The sequence below is a fragment of the Rhineura floridana genome, chromosome 10, assembly GCF_030035675.1.
Source record: "Rhineura floridana isolate rRhiFlo1 chromosome 10, rRhiFlo1.hap2, whole genome shotgun sequence".
Classification (NCBI taxonomy): domain Eukaryota; kingdom Metazoa; phylum Chordata; class Lepidosauria; order Squamata; family Rhineuridae; genus Rhineura; species Rhineura floridana.
In genome coordinates, this window is record NC_084489.1 from 7,120,246 (window position 1) to 7,132,424 (window position 12,179).

Below are 12,179 nucleotides of genomic sequence, written 5' to 3' on the forward strand. Positions count from 1 at the left end.
AGACCCCCTGCTTTAGAGTCACAGAGAGGCCAAAAGGCCAAGAACAGGACTCTTGTTTTTCCTGCAAGACACTAACACACATACCACTCTGAAGCTAGTCACTTATAAGTGCATCCAAAACAGCATCTTCAGTCTAGTTTGGTACTAAGAAGCATGCGAGTTGGTCAAAGCAGCCCACATTGCACTCCACAATTCCCATTTACTACTACAGTTAGGCAGTTTTTACACAAGAACAGGTTCAAGTTATCAAAGGTACAGTGAGAAAATTGATTAAAAAAGAAATGTGAACATATAAATCTGCTTCTACTGAGCTAGACCACTGATCCATGTAATCCATCCAGTATCATTTACTCTGACAGGCAGCTAGCTGCTTCTCAAGATCTCAGGCATGACTTTCTCCCAGCTCTGCTAGCAAAGATCCTTTAAAACTGGAGATGCATGAACTTAGAGACTCCTTCATGAAAAACACATGCTCTATAGCTGAGCAACAGCTCCTCCACAAGATTCAAATTTGGACCTTCCTGATTCAAAGTGAAGACTGTCACCCTGCTTTTCAACATATGGCATTTCACTTACTAGCTGGCATGCAGGTGCAACTGGGCAAATTCAGTTTTAGTGCATGCAGTTTCTGGAAGCAAGGATTTAGAAACAGTCTAAATTCTCCTTGGGCTCCTTTAGAAAGAAGGCTGGGATATAAATTTAATAAATTTTAAAAAATTAGTAGGGGAGAATGTGAAGTGGTACAAAAAACAATGCTAACTGCACACTGAGAAGTTCTATCCATCATTTGCATATTTATTTATTATAAATATTTTATTTCACCCTTAAATTATATTACCAGGACAGTTTATCCTCAGCAAACTATTCAACATTACATTTCTAAAAAGATTTTGACAGAAGACACTGATTTCCCAGCAACCAGCAGCCAGATAAGATTTGCCTGTCAGTAAAAAAAAAAAAAAGCCCCCACTCACACACCTAGTAAAAGAAATTATGTTCTTGTTAAGGGGCTATTCCTAAACTTCTAGGTACATAAAACTCCTGAGGATAGGAAACCACCCATTCTCCTGTGAAGGGGATTTCCATTTTTCAGGAGGTGGCAGCTCCCAAACAAGGAATAAGAACTGTCTGTGGCTGAGGGAGGAGATAAGGTGATGATATGAATAGGTAAAATTTCACTCAAGGTTCAAAGAACACTAAAGGCTCAGCTAGCCCTAATGGGGTGGAAGACACTTCAATAAATGCAACTGGAGAATTTCTCATTATGAGAATGCAGGGATCTCATGTTCCCCAGCCCTCCCCTGCACCAGGGGTTGGTTAAGAGCTGTGTACAAATAAGGACAATGGTTTCCTGTCCCACTGCAGGTAAGGGGTCTCTCTCTCTCTCTCTCTCTCTCTCTCTGGTTTCCTGTCCCACTGCAGGTAAGGGGTCTCTCTCTCTCTCTCTCTCTGGTTTCCTGTCCCACTGCAGGTAAGGGGTCTCTCTCTCTCTCTCTCTCTCTTTCTCTCTCTCTCTCTCTCTGGTTTCCTGTCCCACTGCAGGTAAGGGGTCTCTCTCTCTCTCTCTCTCTCTCTGTCTCTCTCTCTCTCTCTCTGGTTTCCTGTCCCACTGCAGGTAAGGGGTCTCTCTCTCTCTCTCTCTCTCTCTGGTTTCCTGTCCCACTGCAGGTAAGGGATCTCTCTCTCTCTCTCTCTGGTTTCCTGTCCCGCTGCAGGTAAGGGGTCTCTCTCTCTCTCTCTCTCTCTCTCTGGTTTCCTGTCCCACTGCAGGTAAGGGGTCTCTCTCTCTCTGTGTGTGTGTGTCTCTCTCTCTCTCTCTGGTTTCCTGTCCCACTGCAGGTAAGGGGTCTCTCTCTCTCTCTCTCTCTCGGTCTCTCTCTCTCTCTGGTTTCCTGTCCCACTGCAGGTAAGGTCTCTCTCTCTCTCTCTCTCTCTCTCTCTCTCTCTCTGTGCGCGACAACGCCCCATCAGTGACGATGATGGGCGGTGTCAGCGATCAGAGGTGCCGGGGGGATGGGCAGCATTGGCGATCAGAGGTGCAGGGGGGATGGAGGAGGTGGCAATCGGCAGCGGCGGGGGGGATGGGCGGCGGTAGCAATCGACAGTGGTGGCAGGAGGATGGGCAGCGGGGGGATGGGTGGCGGCAGCAATTGGCAGCGGCGGGGGGATGGGCGGGGGCGGCAATGGGGGCCAGCAGGACACGCGAGGGGGATGACAGGAGGTGCGGGGAGCACGAGGGGGGTGACGAGAGGGGGGTGATGAGCAGGGGGGCGGCAGGATGTGCGGGAGGCACACACTCACACCATCATCACTTACCTCCACAGCTCTTCACCTGCATTCTGCTGCTGCCTTCTCCACCATCCATTTTTTTCTCTCCAGAGCTCCACGATTCCCTGCCTCTTCACCTCCTCCCTCGTGCCTCCTAACACAGAGCACGAGGGAAGAGAGAGGCTGCGCAAAAGCTCAGTGTGAGGCACATGTCTTGTGTCCACCAGTCACAGGAGCTGAAGACATGCGGTTGATCCCACCCCCAAGTAACGTCCAAACGTAACACTGGAAACGTTAAAATGGTGGTTGAAAAGTAGGGAAATTACTAGTCATTCTATTACTTACAAAATGTAACGGAATTACCCATTCGTTAGTTAGAAAAGTAATAAATTACAAGTAACTCGTTATTTTTAATGAGTTACTTCCAAGCTCTGATCTTGACTCTGTTATCCATGTACTAGTAATATCCAGGCTATATTACTGTAATTCCGACAGGCTTTTGGGAATGACTGCAAGAATTATTAATAGAGTGCTGTTTTACTGATTTTTATTTTGTGTTTTTCATCACTAATTTTTGAATGGTTTCTATTCTATAGTTATAATTAAAGTGTAATTAAACTTTTTGTATGTTTACGTATACGTTTTTAGCTGTATTTGTTTTAATTTTGGTAAGCTGCCTTGATTCCCAGTTCTGGTGAAAAGGCAGTATAAAGGAATTAAATCAATAAATCAATCAATAATGCATTCTACATGGAACTGTCTATAAAGAACATAAAACATAAAACTCCAGCTTGGACAAAATGTGGCCATATTACATCTGTATAGTGTTGGCTGCATAAGTTGCAAGTGCATTTCCAGGCTCAATGTAAAGTCCGGGTGATGACCTTAAAGGCCCTTAACTGTATGGAACTGGGTTACTTAAAGGAATGCTTACATTCATATCAATAAGTCCACCTGCTTTTGAAGCCCTGCAAAGGTGCCCACCTGCTAAGGTAATTAGGCTGCTGGGCATATGGACCAGGTCTTTTTTGGTAGTGGCCACACAACTGTGAAATTCCATTCCATATGATACCAGGCAAGCCTCATCCCTCATCCATTCTAAACAGGACCCAAAGACTCATCTTTTTACCATGGGCTTTAGCAGCTAATTATAAATTCTGCAGCTCACTTTATATTGTGGCCAGATTTTGGTAGTTTTATACTACGCTGGACTAATACTGTGTTTTCGTGCTGGCTTTTAACTGTATTTTGAATTTATTTGGATGTCTTAAATTATATGTTACCAAAAATCTAGAGTATTTTTTACTGAAAAACAAGCTCCGATACCTTTTGGTTTCACTTAAGCTCTGCCATTTGTTGCAACTGTCTTACTTAGACAACACACAACATATAGAGTATGAGGAAAGTGTGAGAGGAATTTTTACCTTTCCAATATCTAAGGCAATAGGAAATCTGGCACAGTGACTTTTTTAACATGAGAAAGGAACATTTGTGTTTGTTTCAGTCTTGCAACAAGGACTAGATATTAAGTCTAGGTCACTTGATGCCTGAGGAGTACAACTCATGTGAAAGCAAGTACAGGTCTCTCTTATGGGAGTTACCAAGAAGGTGAAACATCTATATGCACCAACAGCACAGTTATCTGTATTCCAAACTCATTTTCTACAGGCTAAATATTTTAGTGAGGTGTACATCCAGTAACCAAATCAAGAATCAAGGGATGAATCTAAAAAGTTGGAAATCAGCTATGCCTTTCCATTTCCCCCCAAGTTTAAGATCTTCACAATATCCCAAAGTTCCAAAACTTTGAGTAAGATGTAATGGGCCACTGCAGACATGATGCTCCCAATCACGTAATCATCATTAAGCAATCAGGAATTCCCCACTTTCCCACCTTTGCAGCATTAATTCCCCCTGCTAGGTCGAATAGCATTTAAATAGTACGTAGGCAGCAATATTGAGTTAAATTGGGTGATATGTCTTCCCAAACCTGTCACCTGCATAGAGGACAACAAGAGTGCACATCTCTTTTCCAACCACCTGGCACACAGTCCCCACCTTCACCATCCCTGCACGTACAACTGAAAGCAAAAACAACATGGCTGTTTTGACTGGTTGGGCCCACTGACTGCAGCTATTGTTTAATCCTGGATCACAAATTAATGTTAAATCTGTGCTCCAAAAAGAAGAGGGGGGAGAATGATGAATGATAAAAGTTTGCATGAAACCTGGAAAACAGAACTGGTGACAGAATTTCCTCCTACAAGTCTTGTCTATTCATAATGATGCTCACATAGATCCCAATATGCCTGATTCCCAGCAGCATTCCAGTACAGGTGGGCCCTGCTTATATGGCAGGTTCCATTCCGGACCCCCGCCGTAAAGCGGAAATCACCATAAAGCGGAACCCCATTGAGTATAATGGGGCACGTCGCGCGAAAATGCCGCAAAAGCGGCTTTAAAACGGGGAATGAAAGCCACCGTATTAGTGGAGCGCCGGGAAGCAGGGCCCTACTGTACATCTTAAAGCCTCAGATCTCTGTTTGGCAACCTAAATATACATCCAGGCCCTGCCCATCTCAATGTATGAATTTTCTTCTGTTTCCCTATGTATTTTAGCCAGAGCTTGGAAAAGTTACTTTTTTTGAACTACAACTCCCATCAGCCCCAGCCAGCACGGTCACTGGATTGGGCTGATGGGAGTTGTAGTTCAAAAAAGTAACTTTTCTAAGCTCTGATTTTAGCTGCCTTCCCTGATTTCCTGTCCTCAAACTTTATCTATGCAATTTGTCATATTCTCACTGGCTGCCTTTCAGTCACATGATCTGTATAAAACTTGAAGTATACTCAAGTTGGCCACAGAAACAACTGTAAGCATAAAAGAGAAACCCTCACTATACATGACGTAAGCTAATGATGCTCATGCAGAAAATGTGTGTATGAATAATTGTCCTACTGATTTACTATCAAGGAAATGATAGACATACCGTATATTCCGGCGTATAAGACGACTTTTTAACCCTGGAAAATCTTCTCCAAAGTCAGGGGTCGTCTTATACGCCGGGGGTCGTCTTATTAGGGTTGCCATATTGCCCAGATAGCCGGGTTTTACCCAGATTCTAAGCATGCCACCCGGCGCCCGGCTAGCCCCTTAGGTGGTCTGGATTCTCAGCTTTCATTTAAAAAAAAAATTAAGTTTCTAGGTGGTGCGGTTCTCAAGATATATATAAAAACGTCAGGCACCCCCCCTCCCCGGTTAAATCTTTTTTTAAACTACTGTATAGCACTTCATAGCTTTAACCCCGCCCGTTCAGGATTTCAGCCAATCAGTGAAGTGTTTGTTTGGTGGCAGTGTCTGCAAAACCTCACTGCGAGGCCAGAAAATGGTGTTTTCCCCTCCTGTTTATCTGAAAATCTCATAAATTGGGTAGGTATATACATTTCAGTTTTTCCCCCTGTTGTGTGTAGGAGTCAGATCCTGGGCAGTGTTTTGAAAACCTTCCCAATAGTTGCTTTTGGGGGTAAAAACAGTGCTAATCCCATATGTCCAGAGTAAATCCTATTGAATTCAGTAGGAATTACTTTTGAGTAGACATGATTATGAATGTGCTGAAAATCAATGGGACTTTGGAGTGAATGTAAAAAAGAATTGTGTTTGTGTTCTCTTTATGCCCCCCCCCCCCAGTCCTATTTTAAAGCAAGTAGGCAGGGCTTACTTAGGTATTGCAGTTTTTATTCTGTAGGAAGCTAATACTGATTTTTAAAAAACTAATACTGATTTTTCTGCAATGACCAATTGGTTTGACAATAAACTATTATATGGGCTGTATGTATTTATACATCTGCAGTGTGTGCGTGTGTGTATGGAGTCTTTCCAACACCCCTGTGAGGTAGGGTTGGAAACCAAGGCAGCTCACAACAAGAAATAAAGCCATTTAAAATCCAATAAGCATAAAAACAAGTATAAACAGTTGCAAAACAGTGTAAAGTGGCATGATTCGGAATTTTGGGTTGTGTGAATGAAGTTGCTTATCACTTGAGGTTGCATTTCTGTCCCTGTTTGAGTAAGCCCCATTGAATACGCTGGGACTTGCTTCTGAATAAATAAATTTAGGATTGCACTATAAATATCTTTACAGTTTGTGTAAATAATAAATATATTTGATAGTTATGCTTATATAAATATTTCTTCATTTATCATATTTTTGGTTTTTGGTTAGGAATCCTGACTGGTTGTGAGATGCTTAGTTTTTTGCCTTATAGGAATCTTGTTGTGGTTGGTATGGTATTACATTTAGGAAAGTGTTGCTGCCTTCTGTATTTTTTTTTCCTATTTGCATTTCACTTATCTTTAACCTCACTCCGTTACAGCCATAGAAGCAACAGCAGCATATGCAAGATAATTAACTCCCATTAGTGATAAGAGCAAGAATTTATAATTATTATTTCAATTAAAACAAGAGGCTTATCAATACTTTGAAGAGGACCAGATATTTATTTTCTTTCTGAGCCCAGGACTGGGTCTTTCATGATGCCCGGTGTGTGTGTGGGGGGGGGGGGAGCAGGAGAGTAGTCGATAAGACAGACATCCTGGCATTGGTAATCTAATTAGTAAGGTATGTGTGGGGTAGCTGTACACTTCCAGGCTCAGTTTCATTTTGAGTATGGAGGTGGAACCTGTGTAGATGTGGTTATCAAAGGGAGAAGAAATTTTGAGTTAAGCAAAGCTCTGCTTTTATAAAACCTAAGAAACATACAGTACTTTGAATGTCTGAGTGCCTGCACCAGTGGAATACTGGAGGAACTTGTAAAACTTGCTGCAACAGTATTTAGAACTGAGCATGTGGTGTGAAAGACCCCTTTTCCTAACATTTTGGCTTGTTTTTCTCTGATTGTGTATTTTTATTGTTTTTACTATATTTGTAAGCTGTGCTGAGCTCTGTTTTTAACAGCAAAAGGGCAGGATATAAATTCTCTTAATCAATCAATAAATACTCCATAGTGTTGGAAACTAGAGTCTAGGCATTTAATGTTGCTTTTAAAAAAAAGATTTCTCACATCTTTCCCCAGTTTTTGGTGGTAATTCCTAGGCACAAAAACAAAACAACTGGACAATCCAAATATTAATATTTATAAGTTTATAAGTGACAGTTTTCCTGCTAAGTACCTGCATGTCATAAGCAGGGGTAGTCTTATACGGCGAGTATATCCCAAACTCTATATTTTAACTGGAAAAGTTGGGGGTCGTCTTATACGCCCAGTCGTCTTATACGCCGGAATATACGGTAAGTAAATGAATACCCTTTTTAAAAAAGAAAAGTGTTTTTAAGTTCTGTCTTCTAGCACCTACTATAATAAGGACTGACTCTACACATGTACCACAGACACGGTTTACAATCATTTTGATATTTTTGCCATAAACAGTCAGGTTCATAGTTCTCACAGGTACATAATATGAATATACTGATCTGCCTTATATGAGTCATATACCATCTTTTCAAGTACTGTCAAGTCTGAGTAGCAGTGGCTGTTGAAGGCAGAGGTCTCTCCCATTCTTATTACCTGCGTCTTTTTTCTTTTCTTTTTTTTACTGGATATGCCAGGGATTGAATCTGCCACCTTCTGCAGGCAAAACACACTGAAGGAGTAAAAGCTTCATTCAGCAGATCCAATGAAAGCAATGAACATTTCAGCAACATCGCCCAATTTTCAGAACAATATTCCAAATTAACAGAACTGCATAGTTTTAATCCAAATTTCAATACTAACCCTTATTATCAGCCTTTGCTGATAACTGAGTTAAAAAGGAGGCATCGGAGAGCTTAATGGATGTCGAGAGGTAGGGCTATGATTGGATTATGAAGCTTTGATGCCTTTTTATTATCCTGCTACCACCCAAATGGAGCAGTTGCTAATTTAGAGCACTTCTAGGCATTTTCAGTGATACAAATATATTTTCATTTCTTTGCTAAATTGATTGTGTCCTATATTGTTTGTTCTCTTCTTTTTCAGGAACACTACAAGACTTTCTGGCACCTAACAATGGCATCTAACCACCCTCTAATTACGTTCTTGTAATGCCAAGCTGTGCCTTTATTTAATAATTACCAACTCCACAAATAATAGTTTTGTAAGTACAATGTATACCAAAAGACTAATCAATCTAGCATCGTTCTTAGTAGCAAATTTAAACTCCTGTGATTGCTATTTAAGGTAATAAATGTATCAAGTGCAATCAATTTATTATTTGGATAAGGAGGATACATCAAATCGGATACATGATTCATCTAGGGTGCAAATATCCAGCTGCCCAGCCAACTAACATGGGGATTGTTGGAATCAGCTCTCTGCTTCTCCCAAGTGACACAATTTCCCACCCCTCACAACTCCCTTCCTACTCTTTATTCTCTTCTCACTATACTTTTTGTTCTGTCTTTATACAAAGACAGATCCAAAAGTCCTCTTTCCCTATATTTCCCCTCAATATTTCACCCCTTTCCTCTTTTCTTATATGCCTCTTTGCTTGAATCAGGACTCTTTTTGAGCACGACTCCAGAATTTCATTTCATATCAGCATTCAGGTGGAAAATGTAATGTATGAAGAGTGACTGTCAGCCTATGCAGCATGCTTTCCATTCATTTCTCAGTCACTGCAACCAGCATCCACTTGGGAGGGCTCCCAAGTGACAGGCTATGAGTTCCAGGTAAGCTTGAATCCCGCACCCTCTCAAGTAAGCACTCCTAGAAGGTGCATCCTCTTTCTTCCTCCAAACCTTGTCATGATGTTTGCACCCCCTGTTAAATTTATTCCTTTGCTCGAAGTGTAAAGCAGCTTTATTTCATTTTAAAAACCTAATGGCTTACCTCTCCTTGCCAGATGGGATTGACAGTGTTACACATGATCTTGGATCTCTTCTCCTGTCCGTGATGAGGAAGAGCTGGGAAGATGCTATGCTTTCCAGGCTGGATTGAAACCTTTAGGTAAGGGTCCGGATTGAAGAACATACCTTTCTTCAGACCAAAAGCTTGGAAATCTGCAGAAAGTTAAGTAGGATTCACTTTTACCATTAATTTTTTCTTTGTTTTTTAAACATTTTATCTAATTTTAAAACTTATGAATTGTATTTTCTGCCACAATGACACTTAACGTAACATGCATAACCAGTGAAACAAGTTCCAGCAATTGCAGTGGGATTTAGTTGCATGTAACCAGTTTAAAGACCATTGCTGAAACCTGCACTGTGTGTGACAGGGAGAATGCCTTATGGGAACAGGCCATGAGGGGAGGCGAGAAGGCACAGGAAAACTGCCCAAAAAGTTTCAAGATGATCAGAACTTTTCAGTTGTAAATGAAATCATGCAAGAAACTGGGAAGAGATTTACGCCTAGCTTTAAAAGAGCTGCGGGGGGGGGGAAGGCAGACACAGCCCCCTTTAAATGAGCAGCCTTGAGAAGTAGCTGAAGGGAGAAGATGAATAGGTGCCTCAATTAGCTAAGGAGAAATCCTTCATGATTTCTCTGGGCTCAAGTATAAGGGCTGCTAGGAAGAGATGAAAAATGCAACTGCTTCCCTACTTTCTTGAGGCTTCAAGCAGCCAAAGCTAGGGGAATGGCTGCCTGAACTGTCTCCTAGGCTCTGCAAATCACTCCAGTGTGCCAGCCAACACAGTGAACAATTAGATCAGTCCAAATGTTAGTTTACTCTCTGTTCTGGAACTCAAGAAGCCACAAAGGAATTTCCAGGCAAGCACCTTCTGCTCCTATTGGTATTCCACTACTAGTTCACAATATAATACAGGGGTCCCGGCCACTGTGAGTGCCCACATGGCTGAACATCAGGAAAAACTTCCTAACTCTTAGAGCAGAACAGCAGTTACTTAGGAAGGTGGTGGGCTCTCCGACACTGGAGGCCTTCAAGAGGCAGCTGGACAGCCACCTGTTGGGTATGCTTTACGCTGGATTCCTGCATTGAGCAAGGGGTTGGACTTGATGGCCTTATAGGCCCCTTCTAGTTCTACTATTCTATGATGCTATATGAATGGAAGTAAAATCAAGAGAGCAGTTTACATTCTGTGCGTATATTTTTAAAGCCAGATCTATTGATGAACGGTATTAATATACCATGCATCATTTCTGATTGCTCATAAATCACAGCCCTCCCCACAACAAGCGGTGCATATCAATCAGTTTGAAAATGTCAGGTAATTTCTCAGAAAAGGCTCAGTTTAGCATGGAACAAATAGAAGGCAAAGCAAGCATTTTTCTATACATTTTCTCAGTCACTCAAAAAACTAGAATGAAGTCCATAACCAAATGACAGAGTCGGTCATTTTGTGTAACTAAACTAAGTAATAGAAGTGATGTTTGGAGGAATGACTTGGAGGCAACTATGTTTGTTGGGGAGATAACAAAGCCCAATTGAACAGTTCCGTAATATGACCAGTTGTACATAGAACTGGTGCAGTGGCAGCCACAGGATAATTGAGGCAAAGCAAGTCTTAGAAGAAAGCCAGTATGCTACAGTGTTTTGGATTTGGATGTAGAGATGACTTAGAGGAGCCATAAAGCTTCCTGGATGGTCTTGGGCAAATCATGGTTTCTCTACCCAATCTATCCCACAAATGCAAACCCTGAAAAGATACTGTTCACAATGTTTTCCTTTTGGAAAGGAAAGGGGCTTCCCTTCTGCCCAGTCCCTACCCACCCAATCTCTTCCCCTCCCCCTCCTCTTCCCTTCCCTTCCTGTCTTCCTCCTCCCCCACCCCTCCCCCAGGTCAGTTTCACCTATCTTAAGCATGACTGCACAGGAGTAAATCCCACTGAACTCAAAAAGCATGCAAATGATCACACCTGCCCTCCTATTCCCTCCCTCTTGCCCCTTCTCTCTCTCTTCCTTCATCCCTCCCTACCCCTCCTGTATCCCTTTCCAATCCCTCCTTCCCCCTCCCCTCTGCCCTCCCCCTCTCCCTCCTCCCCCTCCTCCCCAGGGTCCTATCCTAGGACTATGACCTGGGAGACCAGGGTTCAAATCCACACACAGCCATGAAGCTCACTGGGTGGTCTTGGGCCAGTCACTGCCTCTCAGTCTCAGAGGAATGCAATGGTAAACCACTTCTGAATACTGCTTACCATGAAAACCCTATTCATAGGGTCACCAAAAGTCAGAATCGACTTGAAGACAGTCCATTTCTCTACCCCATCTATCCCACAAACGCAAACCCTGAAAAGAGAGTCCTTGGGCTTAGGGCGGTATATAAATTAAATAAAATAAATAAATAAATAAATAAATTTCATTTTCAGCATGATTGCAGGGGAGTAAATCCCATAGAACTCAATAAGTATGTAAATGATCAAACCTACCCTTGTCTTGCCCTGCCCTCCCCTCCTCCTCCCTCCCATCACCTCCCTTTTGCTCCTTCCCTCCCCCTTCCTTCACACTCCCCCTCCTCTTCCAATCCCCTCCTTCCCCCTCCCCCTCCTTCTGCTACCCTCTCCCCCTTCTTCCTTCCCTCTACTCTCCCCTCTCCCTCCTTCTCCCCCATGGTCAGTTTTACCTATCCTAGCCATGATTGCATGGGGGTAAATCCCACTGAACTCAATAAGCATGCAAATGATCAAACCTCTCCCCCTCCTCCCCGCTCCCCTCCCTGTCCTCCCCTCCCCATCCCTTGTGGTCAGTTTCACTTATCCTACGCATGGTTGCAGGGGAGTAAATCCCACTGAACTCAATAAGCATGCAAATGATCAATCCATGAAAACTTGCACAGGATCCCATTTCTTATCTCCCGGACTAAAAACCAGGGAAATTCACTAACGCGCAACAAATGTGTAAAAATGCAAACACCATTTGGGTTGGTCTTTCACAGTCCAATCCACGTCCTGTGTAGCTTGGAAGAATTTGGTAACATGTG

The 12,179-nt window shown here is 42.5% G+C and overlaps 1 protein-coding gene across 9 annotated transcripts in view; it reads right to left on the reverse strand.

The window, feature by feature from the left end:
* Window positions 1–12,179, reverse strand: part of HECW1 (HECT, C2 and WW domain containing E3 ubiquitin protein ligase 1) — a 349,770-nt gene that overhangs the window by 141,270 nt on the left and 196,321 nt on the right. For all 9 annotated transcript variants that reach the window (XM_061586857.1, XM_061586865.1, XM_061586862.1 and 6 more), the window contains one exon: window positions 9,133–9,302. In XM_061586857.1, the coding sequence (XP_061442841.1) occupies window positions 9,133–9,302 (170 nt within the window). The remainder of the gene's footprint in view (window positions 1–9,132; window positions 9,303–12,179) is intronic.